This window comes from Lepisma saccharinum, chromosome 2 (assembly GCF_977018435.1).
Source record: "Lepisma saccharinum chromosome 2, izLepSacc3.1, whole genome shotgun sequence".
Lineage (NCBI taxonomy): Eukaryota > Metazoa > Arthropoda > Insecta > Zygentoma > Lepismatidae > Lepisma > Lepisma saccharinum.
Genome location: NC_139230.1, coordinates 110,446,454 through 110,464,034, shown reverse-complemented (window position 1 = coordinate 110,464,034; position 17,581 = coordinate 110,446,454). Strand labels below are relative to the sequence as shown.

At 37.9% G+C, this 17,581-nt stretch overlaps 2 protein-coding genes across 7 annotated transcripts in view; one reads left to right on the top strand and one right to left on the bottom strand.

The window, feature by feature from the left end:
• Positions 1-3,876, bottom strand: part of slim (scruin like at the midline) — a 137,581-nt gene extending 133,705 nt beyond the window's left edge. Inside the window, exon 1 of the mRNA XM_083117543.1 lies at positions 3,603-3,876. Coding sequence (XP_082973669.1) covers positions 3,603-3,678 — 76 coding nt within the window. The 5' untranslated portion in view covers positions 3,679-3,876. The remainder of the gene's footprint in view (positions 1-3,602) is intronic.
• Positions 3,877-4,692: 816 nt separating this feature from the next.
• LOC145984111 (BBSome complex member BBS2-like) overlaps positions 4,693-17,581 on the top strand; it is a 182,511-nt gene continuing 169,622 nt past the window's right edge. For 2 of the 6 annotated variants that reach the window (XM_083117542.1, XM_083117537.1), the window contains exon 1: positions 4,733-4,917. The gene's annotated coding sequence lies outside the window, so the exon portion shown is untranslated. The other 4 variants (XM_083117538.1, XM_083117541.1, XM_083117540.1 and 1 more) reach the window with 4 other exon arrangements.

Below are 17,581 nucleotides of genomic sequence, written 5' to 3'. Positions count from 1 at the left end.
GCATTCAGAACTTATTTTTTTAAAGAATTTTCCACTCGGCTGTGCATAGTCAGCAAGGCAACGGCCCTCGCCAGCAGGGAGTGCACCTCCACTGTAAATTTCCACCTGCGCCAAGGGATACCTCAGGTGAATAGTTGAAGGTGCAAAGTCCACCAAGTCATATTACAAGGTGGCAACGAGCGTGCAGTACAAGTAGCAGTCCAGACTACAAAGAGTGAGAAGCCAAAGGCCAGCCCGAGTCCGGAGAATCAGTGTTCCGATGACTAAACCGCCAAATCTCCAGCCATCTCTAGGGTACCCGTTTCCATCCAACCATCGCCAACACCAGAACATCAAGCAAGGGAGTGAGTAGCGTTCAACAACTAATGACCATGTGCACGAACAAAGATCAAAATTTAAACTCGGATCAGGATAGGATTACTGGAAAATTCCATTGCAAGCAGATGGTTCAACATTTGATTGCGATCTAGGAACATCAAAAAGAGTTTATCTTCTGATCAGCCATTCGCCACTGTTTTGGTGTCTGATCCTGGTTCACGATATTGATGCTTCAACTGCAGGCAGTTGTTTTTTAATGTAAAAAGAGCGAAAGTGATATCGAGGGCATGCAAATGCTAGAGATGTTGGGTGTACAATGCTGATAATTCGCCAACTGTGTAAAATAATAATAATAATTTGTGGTTCTGTGGTGCAAAGTCATAATGTTTCTAAGTACTTCCTACCCCAGAATACAAAACATATATACATGTCATATATTACGTGCAAGTGCAAGGCAAATTAGAATAGAGCAATGTTACGATATTGCTACATGGTGTTGGAAATATGATTGTATAAATTTACGAACATACATGTTACATGACACAATAATATAAATATATAAGAATTAAGAAATGAAAAATTCAAATACTTACCACAGACATCAGGAGATAGCTGTGCTAGTTAGCTTCCACAACGTTTAAATTACCTCAGCAGTACTTCTCGATGCTTCCTTTCGCTTCCATGAATGGAGAATGCCTTGCATATTGGGAGGAGACACTGTTGTGTAAGGTATTTTTAAAGTATTTTTTTCAACACTAACAAGGGTAACAGTTCCGATTGTTTTATGATTGCTCCTAGCACAAAGACAAATTATCGTAGAATTTTGGAAATCATTGTCACACGAAATTTGAACCTTCCTTAACACTAGAAGCGCCAGGATTTTTTACTACCTAGAAGCTCCACCTCCGGTCAAAATGACCGGTATTTAAAATTTGACCATTTCTCAAAATGGCTATTGCCAATAATTATCTTATTGCTAATAAAACAAAATATTTTGTAACAAAATACAAAAATATCATGAAACCTAGTGATTTTTATCTTCCATGCACTAATTACAACAATAAATATTAATTTTCTTCAAGGAAATACGTTTCCGTCATGAAATTTCACATATTACATTTTTTGCATTTCAGTACCTTTTCTACACCAGAAACACATTTCCCACAAACACATTTGTTTCACATTGAACAAATGTCACTTATTTTATTTTCATTGCACAATGCCACCTGGCATTGGCGCCTCTTTCTGGAAACAGAGCCACTTACATTCCGTGCATGTGATATTGATGTTGACAATATTTTATTGGGCTTTGCATTCAAATGTCCTTCTCACAGTTCCTCAGCTAATTCTATCAAAAAGTTATGTTTCGTAACGTTCCTCCCCGTGACTGCCTTGTAAACAACCCATGCATTTATTGCTGCCAGATGTAAGATATTGTAAAACACATGTATCGGCCATCTACGTGATGAAGCACAGACTGAATATTTGCGTGCCATTTGATCAACAACATCAACACCGCATAAAGTTTTGTTGTAATACTTGATTGTTTCTGGGAGTTTCTTCTGGCTTTGCAAATCTACTTCTACATCTGATTGCACAGAGCTTAGGAGTAGAACATTTTTGTTTGGTTTAGCTTGGTATGCACAAAATGTAATGTCCCTCTTTTTTAGCAAACATGTTTCATACACTTGTGTTCTAATGTTCAGAATTTCATTAGGAATCTCCTTTCTATTTTTCTTCATAGTGACAATTAGGCTTGTCTTCTTCTCCTTTAGCTTCTCAGCTAATTTTAGCGAACTGAAATAATTGTAAATATTTACATTTCTACCCGCATTTAGATAAGGTGAAGTAATTCTCAATACAACATTTTCAGGTACAGTAACATTATTATTCCTTGATTCATCTTTCCCAAGGTATGGAAAGGCATTGCACATGTATTTGGAATGTACCTCCACTAGCATCCAAAATTTTATACCAATTTTTTCTGGTTTGTTTGGCATGTACTGTGTAAATCTACAACTCGCTTCCGAAGGAAACAATAGTTCGTCAACTGTCAGATTTTCCCCTGAGGACACATTGTCTAGAAAACATGCTTACAAACTGCAGTGTTCAAACAAAACTGAGTCCTCACTTTCTCCTTCTTATCAGCTTCGACAATACGCCAACATATATATGGGCGAGTCCAAAAGAGGAAGGAAGAATAGGGGTGGAAACTGTAAGTGCAACGTTCCATTCGAGAAGTGGTTTTCCATTGAAATACATTAGCGGTCAAAATGACCTGCAACGGCACTTCTAGGTAGAAACACAAATATTTCCATTAGTATTATTTTTTTTGTAAATAACGCATAGCAGTAATAATGTACTGCAAATTTTAGGAAAAGTCACAAAATTTCAACGCACGAAGAAAAAGGTTTCTGTACAAAGCAGAAACTGCAATTTGAAAAACGGTCAAAATGACCGGCCTGGCGCTTCTAGTGTTAAAGTAATGAGCACTATTTGGACTCGAAAAAAGTTATTTATGTTGAAAAAAACAACTTGAAAATTACCTTACGCACTTCTCTGTCGGCAAGCGACAGTAAATATCGTAGAAGTGTGGGAAGTTAGGTTAAGTATGCGTACATGAGTTTGGAACCTTAGTATAATGCATTTAGCGACTTCATTTTAATGCTAAGTGAACCAAACCTAACCTGCCTAACATAACCACAAAAGCATATGTTGAACAAAGTCTTAAGTAATCGCTAAAACTCTGCAGTATGTGTTAACAGACGTACATCGAAATCAAACCATGTAAAAATTGCAATTGAAGCACGATGAAATCGCAATAAAACAAAAGGACCTTGGGCCCCTCGAGAATTACGTCGATTTTTTTTTCTTAATCGACAGATTTCAATGTTTTACGTAATGTAGAAGTGGTTCCACCTTTAGGAAAGTTCCACGAAGCAGATACGTAAGTACGAATGTCAAAAATTGACGAAACGAAAAAATTAGAGGTGTCCGAAGGATAGTAAATTTTTACCCAAAATCTTCATAAACCATGCAAGATATTTCATTTTCTCTAGGGGGTACAGAGGGTAGAGGGTACCACGAAACTTTCATAGCTTTGTGTCGTTCATGTCATTACAAACTTTACTATTCATAATACGTATGCGTACATGAACTATGCAGAACTACCAAAGTTTGAGTTTCGCGGCTTTTGAAACTGTATACTGATCAAATCGGAATTACAAAATCACAACTTGGGCGACACAATAACACATATCTCCAAAATGGATAAGAATACTTACACGATGAACGAGGCTGCACTCTTTTGCAAGAAAAACCTACGAATGAATAGATAGATTTCTCGTTTTTTTCACTCATTCTGTCACTATGCCAGTTTATCAAACAGATTACTTATTGCACACAACTTATTGAATTTGAACACCGTCTCCTTCATTCCTATCAGAAAAACTTGATCAAAAAAATCAATAGCATATAGCATCCCGATAATAATTCGACTTTTAAGATAATTTCTGAGCAAGTTTTGAAACAACTACGTCACATTCCGACATATATCACACTGAACTTCATTTGTTTTATAATCCTCATTTGGTTGGCTCTTACCGCCGAGGTGTACACAGTCTCTGCCATTTAATCTGAGTAGGTAAAAAGAAAGGTAGTGTCTGCTGCCACGTTCTTTTTCTGCTGGAACCTCAAAAAAGATGCGCGTGGCAGTAGACTCGGTCTTTGTTTTATCGTGATTTCATCATGCTATGTGTGCAATTACGTCTGTAACACATACTGTGAAATTGTAGCGATTGCTTTCACAAAAATGTTTTAAGATTAGGTCCCTCAGCATTCTTCTAATAATAAACCTAAATGCTCTCGTAGTTCTTAAGATTTGTAACAATCTCTTAGCAGACGAATTACGTGGCAGCAGCAAATTTGACGCTTATTCTTACTGCTGACACGTGCGTGGCAGCAGACTCGGCCAAAAAGAAAAAGAAAGAGTATGTATTTGAAAGCAAGTCATCTGAGAACTGAAATAGTTTATATTAATTTAATTTTATATTGCGGAGGTATTTAGTATACATAATGAGTAGAGCAGTTACAATTACAATTATAATTACAATAGTAAGCAGTTGACAGTGTTGTCAACTCAGTCAAGGAGGATTTATACAAAAGCCTAGGAGGGAAGGCTAAACCATATGGCTAAACCGCACCTCGAAGATCGATCTGTCTGGTGCATGCTCTTCTGTTGTAATTTTTATTTTTAGACTAGATCACATTTTATAAGAAAATAATGCTTGCTGCTGAAGCTTGTCTGGACTCGTGATTCTTCTTGTGAGGCGTTTGAATCTTGTGGTTTAGCGTAAACAAGCAAGCTGGCAACGATGATGGATACCATAGCAACCGGTATCTACACATGAAAACATTTACATTCTTAACCAAGATCACTCGATGAAAGGTTTCTTTGAAATATATGGCCGTGATTTATTTTTGCATTTATGTTGCAATCGTTTCTGGAACACCAAATGTTATTTTTGTTTTAAAATCAATAGAAATCACACGAAACCTAATGTGAATTTTGAGTCAAAATTATGAAAGTTACAAGCTAAGGTAAGATAAAGAAAAAACAATTGTTATTAGTGAAAATTTGTGTTTTGAATGTGAATTATTTTATTAACGTTCATGTATATGATAATTTCCTGGCTTATGTCACTAAGTGTACTTTTTGAGCATGAAGTTGTTCTTCTCGTCTTGGTATGATTTTACAATACCATAATTTCGTTAATAATTCGAATACTCGCTAATTATGGAGTCCTGATGACGTGTCTGCATTTAAGATTTGGTGCCCACGTGTAGAAGTTGTAAAATAACCTTGTCAATTACCACTATGATTCTCGATACACAAACAGCGATTGGGAACCATGTTTTTTGATATGAACAAAACTATGCATAGGTAGCCCCACGAGCCATGCACGGATAGCCCCACAAAACATGCACGGTTAGGTTAGGCTAACATAGTTAAAATTTGGGGTCGTAGTAATATCAGGAATATATGTTTCGTTCGGTAAGAATTGACAATATAGAGAAAGTCTGTAATTTTGTTAAATTTCGGTTTTGGCGTCCTAATCACGAATCTGTTGTAAAAAACTGGGGGTCACGTCTGGAAATTGTACATTTTGATGATACATTGCTCGTTAGCCCCAAAAACCATCCACGGGTAGCCCCACAAATCATTGACGTTAGCCCTAAAAACCATCCATGGTAGCCCCACAAATCATTGACGTTAGCCCTAAAAACCATCCATGGTAGCCCCACAAACCATTGACATTAGCCCCACGAACCATTGATGTTAGCCCCAAAAACCATCCACGGGTAGCCCCACAAATCATTGACGTTAGCCCTAAAAACCATCTACGGTAGCCCCACAAGCCATTGACATTAGCCCCACGAACCATTCACACGAGGTTAGGTTAGGCCTGTTAGGTTAGGTTCCATTAGCATTCATTTCACCCCTAAATTGATTGAAAAAATAGGGTTCATACTAAAATTGAACATCATATATCATTTTCTTGTAAAACAAAGGCGTGGTTGGAAACAATGGCAGGAGATTACATTTTCGTTCGTAAAACTAGGCATATACACCTATATATAAAAAAAATTCAATCAGCTTTTTTTCAAATTTCCAGACGTGACCCCCGGTTTTTTACAACAGATTCGTGGTTAGGAGGCCAAAATTAGTTAGTATACCGAAAATTAACAAAATTGGAGACTCTATATTGTCAATTCGCTCCTTTCGTTCTTTAAGTATTTGAAACACAAAATCTTGCGATAAACATTGGTTTTCTTGAGAAATCGAGAGTGTCAGTTGCGATCACGGACCCGCTTATTTTGCAAGTTCTACATGTGAGCGCCAAATTTTAACTGCAGATTCGTGATTACAAGGCATACATTATTGAGTATGCGAAATATGAAAAAAATTGGGGAAGTTTCTGGTATAGAACAATCGCTCCACCTAACCAAACCTAACCTAAATTTAACATAACTCCGGATCCCATTGGCAGCAAGTGTAAATGTATTTATTTCAATTTTTCTTCCATTCAGATTAAATGAAGGGCTCTGGTGTAAAACATGGTAAGTGACATTTTGGTCATTTTTTAGTTACAAACTAAAATGTGCCATCCTTCAATTTTCGAATGAAATTGCCATGTCATACAATTTGCATTGGACTCAGTGACACCTTCTGAAATTGGTAATCACAACACTAAAACAATTTATCTACAGTATAGCTTCTAATAACCATTTTTCTTAATGAACTCAGAAATTACCAAAATGTCACTTCCCTATGTTTTACACCCGAGCCCTTCAAATGATATTCTCTCCTTGATGCAGAGTACATGTATGTAGAGTGTAAAATAATGGCGATGATCATTTTGTATTTTCCTTGGTTAAAATTAATATGTTTTGAATGGGTTGCTCTCTAGATTGAAGCATTTCCTTTAATATTTTTGCTAGCATAAATGCTACGTAAATGCTTCCAAAAATCTTACAGCATTTTTTTCTTAGCAAACAGCAATTTAGCATTTCTGTAACATTCCGCTTAACATTTGTGGCTTTGATGCAAAGTGTGCACAACGTGAAAGGCACACCAAGTTCATGGTTTTCCTTTAATAACTAATAAATATGAAGAAGATATGTGCTTTAAGAGAGGAAATATTTATTTAAGGCACAGCTGGACCTTTGGCGTATGCAAGGGCAGCTTTTCTCAAGTTTTCTTCCCCATTTGAAAAACTGCTATAATATTCCAAAATCCAAAAAATTACATCCGTAAGAATTTCTTCACATGAATCTTGATGTGATTTATTTTCACTATTGTCTAGATATTATCAATAATTTAATAGATGTACCTAACCATGAACTATTGAGAATATCTTGCAACAGCAAAATCATGCATGTGAAAAGATGGTAAAGAAATAAACATTAGAATTCTATGTTTATTATTATATGTTCCTACGTTTACAATCTTTATGATTAGTTACAAAAATAAAAATTGAAACACGTATATGCTATACTGTAGGAGGCCTTAGAAGGAGCGTTTTGCGGGCTAACAGCAGACATCGCTCACATACTATCGTGTCGTCTGCTCCTCAGTCCAACAAACAGGTCGAGGTAGCAAGAGGCAGAGGTCACTCACCCTTCCAGAAGGGTGCATCGAGCTAGCTGTGGCAACCGCTCATTCGCGGACCTGATTGGTTCTCGCAGACACCCCCCCACCCCCCATATTGTAGTCTGCTGCAAGCCCACGAAGCGATCTTTCTAAGGCCTCACGAAGTATAAGATGTATTAGAAACTTTAATTTTTATGTATTTTTCCAGAGTTATGGAAAAAAAGTAATGAACAGTAATAAGTTTGTTAGCAAACTGTCAAACACAATTTTGGAGTTTTTATTGTAAATTCTCAGAGTTTCTAGTAAGAAGTAGCGTCGTCGCCTTGTAATCAAGGGGTCCCGGGTTCAATACCCGGTGGAAGCACAAGTGGTTCGGATCAAGTTTCATAGTGCATATAAATGCATATTTGAGACATTAGTGCATACTTCAGCTAAATGTGCATATAATTCCATGTATTGGAAATAATTTTAATGCATTGTCTATTTCAAGGGTGTCTTTTGTGCTTTTTTTGGTCCATATGTCAAAAGGAATCTATATCACTACAGTGGGTGATTGGTGGACCATGGACTTTCCAAAACTGGAGACTGTTCTCCTTCTAAAAATCGAAAAAGCCACCCTGCCATATATCAGTGACAAGTAAGAGCCAGGTGTAGAGTGACCATAATATGGCATGAAAACGGGACATCCCAAGTAGGGCAGTTTACCCCCCCCCCCTTAAAAATCGGTTAGGCCTACTTATAACATGAATGTCATTATTATTATTATTATATCCATTAAGTATCGATCACATGAATGATACATCATAAACACAAATTAAATAAAAGTGTAATAATTATTATAATCTCGGTATGGCTTACATAGTGTTTCTGTCCTCTTCTGATTAACCTTTGATGTTAGTCCTACACTGAAGTATTTATCAGAACAACCATTCTTCTTGAGAATAGCATTCTTCAACAATCGTTCCTAAAACTTCCTCAGACACTCACCCCACATATCTGACACTCACCCCACATATCTGACACTCACCCCACATATCTGACACTCACCCCACATATCTGACACACAACGCGAGATTTGCTAGTTTGCATCAAGATGCAGGACTTTGAATTCTTTTTACATGTCCACATTGGAACTACATGTATGCTTCTTGACCATGTTATTCACTTCACTACAAATAACGGAACACACAAAACAACAATACAACCCACAACATGAGCTAACTGTAAAGTACTGTCTGCTAGAATGTTCGCAATGACAATGAAACATTTTGATTGTTATGAAGTGTTTGAAGCACAGTTCAGCTGTGTTACCATTATGCTAGTTTAAACATTACATCAATTTTGTTTTTAAGAATGAAATGTCTCAAATTTAGACTTGATTCTCGAGCTAACTCCTAGACTTTTGTAACGTGGGACAAATAGTTTTTTTTTTTCAATAACATCAAAGAGATGATTGGGACATGCATCTGAAATGGAATTTTCCTGGTCAAAACGGGATGTATGGTCACCCTAGACAGGTGCCAATGACAGTAGCAGGAGTCGCATTAATTATTGGTTTGTTGTTACTATTCCATTTTCTTAAATCTGCATGTGTCAATGTCTGACTGGTACTTGTAGATGGGGATAAGGGGGCATTCCCCATTCTAGTTGCAAATTTTTGGCTGTTGTGGGATAATAGCTATGCTTCAAAAGACCCTCCCTAGAAATTTGTAATACCAAAGGAGGGACGTGAGCACTGCATTAACACTGAATAGAAGGTGACAATGCAGTTACCATGCCATGTTACTAATGCCATGTCTACTCTGAACACATGAATATCCAATTATAACACCATTAAGCCTTGTTTCCATGATTATGAAAAACTAAATATGCTGACCAAGGCAGTAATTTATTTTATTAAAAACATAAACTAAACGTAACGTTTCAACCATCTAGCAAGGTCTTCATCAGACTCTGTATCAAGTACAAAAGTAACAAGATACAAAAAAAGGGCATTATATATACACAAACATTACTCCCTCCAGACTATTAGAAAGTTGTTAGGAACTTTCTAGCAGGTGGCTTTCACTTTCCAACTGTACTTTCACCTAAAAGGCTAAACATAATTACTTTCATATAGAATGTGAAGAGATATTCATATAGAATATCTCACGCTCTTTTTCCTTCATTTTTCTCCCTTCTCCTCTCCTCTTTCTCTCTTGTACTTTCCACTCTTTCTAACACCTTCTTCCATTCTTTGTTTAACTTCAGTCCCCCATTCCAGTTCATTATGTCTTCTTCACCTTTCTTCTCTATTTCCTTGGCTTCCTTCCATTTTCTCACTAGCATTCTCTTCTCCCTTCCTATCTGCTTAGCCTCATCCCACTCTATGTCATGTCCTGTTTCTCTCGTGTGTTTAAATATTGCATTTCTCTCTCTTTTAAGTCGTACATCATCCCTATGTTGTTTCAACCTGTCTTTCAGCCTTTTTTTCGTTTCTCCTATGTACACACTCTGACATTCTTTACATTTCACTTCGTAGATAATCCCTTCCTCTTCCTCTTCTCTGTTCTCCTTTTTCTTGCTTGCATTCTTTGCTATTCTTAAGATGCTTCTCCCTCCCTTCCTGTAAGTTTTAATTCCCACTTTCCTTGCATATCTTTTCTGTGGTCTTCCCAATACTCCTTATTCCAAACCTTTTGTCTTTTTCTTTCTCTTCCAATTCTCCCCTTCCTCTTTTCTTCCTTCTTCTGTTTATGTCCAGTCTATCCTGCTTCTCATAGCTATTCTTTTCCAGCTGTTTCAATAGTGGGGATAATAGGCTATTTATTTTGCCTTCTTTTTCACATTCTTTCATGCATATTTTCTTGATTCTGTCCTCCATATTCTTTATAAAATTTCTTTTTGTCACCTCACTTACATCACTTCTTTTGTGGCAGAATACCCCTGCTGCACACTTCTTCTGATGCCAAGCGGTTTCAATTTCTTGTCCTCTCTTCCTTTGCATCAATATATCTAGGTAGCTTAATTTGTCTTCTTCTATTTCAAGTTCCATTAATATCCCTCTTTCTTCATCTTGTATTTCTTTGGCAAAAATGTCGAGCTGCCTCTTCGTTCCCTTTCATATGCCAAAACAATCATCCACATATCTGCAAAACAGAATTATTTTGTCACCTCCTTTTTCTATCACTTTCTTTTCCCATTCATTCATAACCAATTCAGCCAATGCTGGGCTTAGGCTAGAACCTATATTTAGTCCTTCACTCATTAACATTATTTTATCTCCCATTATACTGTAACCGTTATTCCATTGCATTGCAATTGAAAGCAACTATTGATCATTAACCCTCCGAGTACCAACCGGGTCTCTGAGACCCATAACTGAATTCATATGTCTATACTTTTGCAAGGAATTTTGCAGGGACTATGAGATCATGTGGCTTTGTTGCAGTTTCGGTGAAGATTAAGTGTTGAGATTATCTTCATGTTTGAGTTTGCCAGTAGACTTCTACAGAATATAATAGCAACTGGTACCAACTGGGTCTTTGAGACCCACTGATATTTTCCATTTGAATATGTAGATGGCGCTGGGGAAATGGCACTCGTTGCCCTGAAACTATTTTGCTATTTGTCACAACCAAAGGACGTGACCCCAATACCACAGTATTCGGGTTTCAGAAGGATGCAATGCTTGCATCATACTGTCCCAAAAAGGGTAAAGTAGTTGTTGTTCTCAGCACCATGCACTCCAAAGGCAACATCGATGAGAGCAACTCATTGAGAAAGCCAGAGGTCATCCTCTCTTACAATAGCATCAAGGCAGGAGTCGATTCTATGGACCAAATGGCTCGTTGCAGTGGCGAAGCGTAGAGTTGGTAGCAGGGTAGGCACAAAAGTGCGATAATATCCATTACTTGCTTAAATCTGTAAAAAGAAAGGGGGGCTATGTCATGGAGAGTGGTTCAATGTCTCTCCAGGTGCTTCTTTACTTGCCAGTGGTGTGACTTTTTCAAAAGTGTTGTTACCGGCCATCAGTACGATAATTATGTCTTAGACGTTTTCCTCCCGCCCACAAGTTCCCCTGACTTATGCACCCACCTCCAGAAAGAACTACCAATCATAAGACATCGCGAAAATCCAACGAATAGTGCTCGAGCCCTGTTGTCAATTCTTCATCACTTTTTTTCTAAATTTATTTATTTATTTTGCAATGAGGTGAAAAGGGCTAGAAGAACCCCATAATTGTGGGTCAGTATGACGTTTGTGCCGTGAGCAGATGACAGAATTCCGCACTTTCAGCGACTGTCAGTTTGGTACGTTCTACTGTTGCCAACTTAGTTTTTTTTTAGCAAGACTTCCTCGCACCAAGGAAAACACCATTGTTATCTGTTGTCTAACTAAAGGAATGGTTGCAATTAATTCCAGTCTTGGCTTTCTAGATAAATGAATTTCTGACACCTGTATGTGCAAGTAAACATAATTTAAATTTTGGATATTTTTGTCTCAGTTGTTCTGCTCTATGTTAATCGTGACGATGAGAATATATGGAGAATGAATTCAAGAGGAACAGGAAAAAATTCACATGACCACAATTAGGTCACCTGGCTTCGTAACGTGTTAGGATGACCACTACGGGGCTTTCAAGAAAAAACATACATAAAGGTGACCTATCTCATTCAGTGTGAATACTTCTCATCCTAGTTTGTTCTACCCACCTTTACGTGATAATAGAACATAGGATCCTTGTTTGGGACCCTTCTATGATGGCAACACGAAAGGTTACTATGTAACATATAAACAGGTTATAATAAATGTAGTTGCTTGAGAGAATAGAATCCCAATTTTTAGGCACAATTTAGCTCTTTTCTGCCAATCCAAAGTGACAACACTGGCCTGTTCCGCCAGACCTGAAACAGACCCCACAATAACCCCATAACACTCTTTGTCCTAAACCCAAAAAAGTCTTCCTTTGCATTGTACTCTCATTGACCGCCCTCTTCTCTTGTTATCCCTTCAGGGTAAACGAAACTGCCTACCTCCTCGCTTGTGTCGGCTGCATAAAAAATGTCTGCTTGTAATATCTATTCGACGACAGTGTTAACGCATTAAATAACGTTTCAACAACTTATAATTTTTTTTAAAAAAATTGCTGTCACTTGCCACTGCTACTTGCAAAGGAAAATAGAGTTGAAAACATTTTAGAAGTTATTCTTATAAGAAGAAAACATGTATGATCAAAAGTGGGTCCTACCTTACCGATCATTACATCTTCACTCAATTAAGAACTCAATTGTTCTTGCATTTTAGTCCAGCACTTCCTTGCATAAATCTGATTGCTGCACACGACACGAATCACAAACAAAGCTCTACCGCCACGAACCTCGCGCTCGGAGCCACGCTCCCTTGTAGCGTCCTGAGCATGAGGCAAGTTTTCACAAAGAGGGAACAAACGAGGGAATTCCCGTTCACAATAAAAATAAATTATTCTATTTCCAGTGAAAGTAAAACTACTTTGTAAATATAAGGCGTAACTAGCATATTATAATAATTTACATAATTTGGTATGAAGACTTACTTTAGAAATATAAGTTCTTTAGACTTTCTGTTTACGCTTCGGTGTTGGGTGAATCGACAAGACCATCAGCACTCTCACCAGAAAACGAAGTCAGAACTGCAGTACTTCGTAATTTTCAATTTCACTTACTCTTGTCGATGAAAGGAAGGAAAAACCTAAGTTTTGTACAAAATATGGAGAATGTACAATGAAATAGAAATCTCTCTGCACGAACACAGGCTAATGTTTCTAAAAATGCTGGTACACCACAAATTTCCAACCCTGGCGGAAATGCAGTGTTGCTGACATTCTGCTCGTCCTAGTGGGTAACACCGCGAGGCCGGCCTCAGGAGTACGTTATAAGCATACGTACAGTACTCGTAAGATTAGGCTTCCCGCATATACGACCGTACGACAGAATGTGAAGAGAAGAGGCCCCAGCAAATGTGCCTCACTCCGTGGAAAGTTCGTATACTAGACAGGGTTAGAATTTTTTTGTAATTATCATAAATGAAAATTCCAAACTTTTGCATTTCATTGCATATGTTTTGACGAAATAAGTAAATACAGCTTTAAAAGAGTAATGGCGTGGGTAGGCCCGGCCTCCTGGCCTCATAGGATGCTTCGCCACTGGCTCGTTGCTATTCTGTGAAGAGAATGACAAGAAGATGGCCAATGGTGATCTTCTACAATATGATAGATATCAGCACCCTCAACACTTTTGTTGTGTGGATGTCACTGAATGGGGACTACTGCAGTGGAAAATCATACACATGTCGACTGTTCCTTATCGAACGAGGGAAACAGCTTGCTGACATCACTGGTGCTTCACCCTTGGCTGATCCGAATACTATTCCACCTCCAGCACTACACAAGAAATGAAGGAGATGCTCTATTTGCGAGTGGAAGACAGATAGGAAGACCAATCACATCTGCACAAAATGTAAGAAACCCGTATGCATGCAACATTCACATTTTGTTAGCAGGAAGTGCATACATTTGTAAATAAATTGTCTACTATGCAGTAGTTCTTGTACCAGTGTAATAAAACCAGAAACAAATAAAATTAAAATTGTAATTAAACAAAGGATAATGGTACAAAACTGAATAAAGTGTAATAACACATTTAAATATGTATGTAGCAAAACGGAAATAAATAAAATAACTAATGATAATGTATTTGGTCTAGGAATTAATTCGTGCGCCTGGACAAGAGATGGCGTAACGAGCGTATCGTCCCACAGTTCCGTGTATCCACACATGCGTTGAAAACTCCTGTCAGCGTGCATCGTTCATAGTATAGGGCAGTTGATAGACGCGTCAACAACAGCATTTTGTAGTCAACTGAACATGGTGCAGTTCATGCCAGATAAAGTGTTTTTGAGGGGTGTTCTGCTTCATTACTTTAACATGCAGAAAAGTGCTACCGAAAGTCATCGTATTTTGGTGGAAGTGTATGGTGACCATGCGCTAGCTGAGCGAACATGTCAGAAGTGGTTTGCACAGTTTAGAAGTGGTGATTTCGGCCTGGAAGACCAAGAGCAACCTGGACAGCCAAAAAAATTTGAAGACGAAGAATTGAGAGCATTGCTCGATCAGGACTCATGTCAAACGCAGGAAGAACTTGCAGAAGCATTAGGTGTTGATCAAACAACAGTTTCCAAATGCCTCAAAGCCATGGGAATGATTCAAAAGATGTCACATTTGGTTCCACATGAATTCAAAGACAGAGACGTTGAAAGACGAAAAACCATTTGCGAATTGCTGCTTCAAAGACAGAAAAGAAAGAGGTTTTTGCATCGCATTGTTACTGGTGATGAGAAGTGGCTCCATTACGAGAACCCGAAACGAAAAAAGGCCTGGGTGAAGCCAGGTGAACCAGGTCCATCACAACCGAAACGAGATATTCACTGTGCAAAGGTTATGCTGTGCATATGGTGGCATATGAAAGGTGTGGTGTACTATGAGCTGCTGCAACCAGGTGAAACTATTAATGGAGAACGTTATCGACGACAATTAATGCGTTTGAAGCAAGCTCTGGCCAGGAAACGACCAGAATGGGAGAACAGACATGATAAACTTATTTTTCAACATGATAACGCTCGCCCACTTGTCGCAAAACCGGTCAAAACCTATTTAGAAAATGTCGGATGGGAAGTTTTACCCCACCCGCCGTATTCACCAGACGTTGCTCCTTCGGACTACTACTTGTTCGATTGCATGAATAACGATTTGATTGGACAGCGGTTCACTTCTTCAGAAGATATCGAAAAATGGGTCTCTGACTGGATCGCTTCAAAGGATGAGGACTTCTTTCGCCACGGAATCCGTAACTTGCCTGAAAGATGGGCGAAAGTGGTGGCTCGTGATGGACAATATTTTTTTTAAGGTATTTATGTATTTTGTGTTTGAACTACAGCTTCAATGTGTGCGTAACAACTGCACGAATTAATTCCTAGAGCAAATAATAAAACAGAATATAGTAGAATTGTAATTGTAATAAAATGATAAACTGCAATAAATGAATAAATCAAAACATAATCACATAAAATAAAGATTCTTAAATAAAAATATGTTTATTGTTATACTTCTCCCAGGTAGATAAATTTAATTGTGGGTCTGAGAGACCCAGATGGTACCAGATGCTATATTTTTTCTGCGGTACTCCTAGGGTTAAGGATGTTTTCATGCATACATATTGGCCGGCCATGAATCCATGACATTGGCTACCACCAACAAAACAGCTTCCTCCATCATTTATCCACGATGGTGTCCAAAATGGACAGAAAATGTTGTAATTTTTCTGGATTATTTAATTATTATCATTAGTTTCGTCCCTGAATACCCTACAAATAAATAATATTTCATGAGGAAATTTGTGGTTTTGCCCAGGATTTCAGAGCTTTACAAACCTTATGTATATATATCAATATGTGAAAAGGACTCAGTGATCTATGGGACTGTTGACAAGAATTAAGTTTTAGCTTGCACAATGTAGCTAAATTATCATTTTTTGACAATATAGTATAGGTTTTCATGGGTATCTGTCTAATTTTTATTAATTCCTTTTGCACTTTTGCAGGCAATTGTGGATATTGATGTTGAGCTGTTAATAAGTCCAGTGTGTGCCTCCCAGATGGCATTGTGGTAACACCATTGCCTTGCAATCAAAGAGTACCAGGTTTGATACCCAGTAGAGGCATGTAGTGGCTCCGATACCCATTTAAACTTTAGATCTAGTCCCCCAATTAGCCTATCCATGCATAAGGTGGACTTAAAATAATTACTCAATAAACAACAATAATAAGTGCAATGCATGTTTGTTTATTTATTTATTTATTTATGTCTTAAATGGTGGAGTTAAGGCTGTACAGAGCCTTTTCTTCCGCTCAGCCATATACATAAAATTATGCATTAATATATTAAACACAAAGTACATATTCTCATTTCACATATACTTAAATGCACAAACACACACACACACACAAAGACAGACACACTAAACTCATATGTACAAGTTGTATCGATATCATGTCCTATGTATTTGAGACAAAAACCCAGATAAGCCCCAGCAATTAGTCGCCAATTTCTGCATTGTAAGGAATCTTCATTCTTAAAATTAGTTGTGTGCAGGGTAGAAAATTCTGCATTGGGATGGGAAATTTTTAAAATCCTGATCTTTTGGATGGGAGAATTTTGTCACTCTTTGAATAAGTTTGGAAATGTTCGAAATTTCCCTACACTGTGAAAGTCTTAAATTTTACACATTATTACCCTGTCAAGTGATGGGTTTTGCATTTTTGGAATAAAAACTGCTATTTGCAAGTAATTTCAGACACTTGTAGTGCAGAAAACATAAAAATTAACCACTTCTATACACAATTATTGAAATTTCCTGACTGTCCAGGAAATCATTTCTGAAGGTGGAGACAGAGTGGAATTTTTTTACCATTCTCAGTACAGACTTTTCCGGAATCCAAGTAATAGAATTGCAATAATTTTTCACTTTACTTTGATATACACTCATTGACAAAAAAATGAAGCACCTAGAAGGAGTGGTGGAAATGAAATGAAACTGCACCTGTTGACAGGTTATGTGACTGTATTGCAATGATTACAAAATCAGATCAAACGGAGAACAGAGTGTACATTACAGGCATACTGCTGATGCCATGTCAGTAGGATGTGGCACCTTCTTGGGTCTTGAAAAATGTGCCGATTCGATTTGGAATGGAGACGTATAGCCTTAGTATCCTCTCCCCAGGCAAGTTTTCCGTCAGCCATTTCATTATAACTGGCCCTCAATATCCTACAAATCGGTACTGGGTCAGAGTTGACGTCCGAGCTGATATCTTACATGTTCTATCGGGGACAGATTAGGCGATCTTGCTGGCCACGGGAATACCTCACCATGATGCAGGCAGTCAATAGGTACATGTACCATGTGAGGACGAGCATTGTTATGTTGAAAAACTGTACCAGGATGCTGTCTCAAGAGGGGTAACACATGAGGATGCAAGATGTCCGTGACATAGCGCTGTGCTGTCAGAATCCCCAGAACCACTACCAGAGGTGAT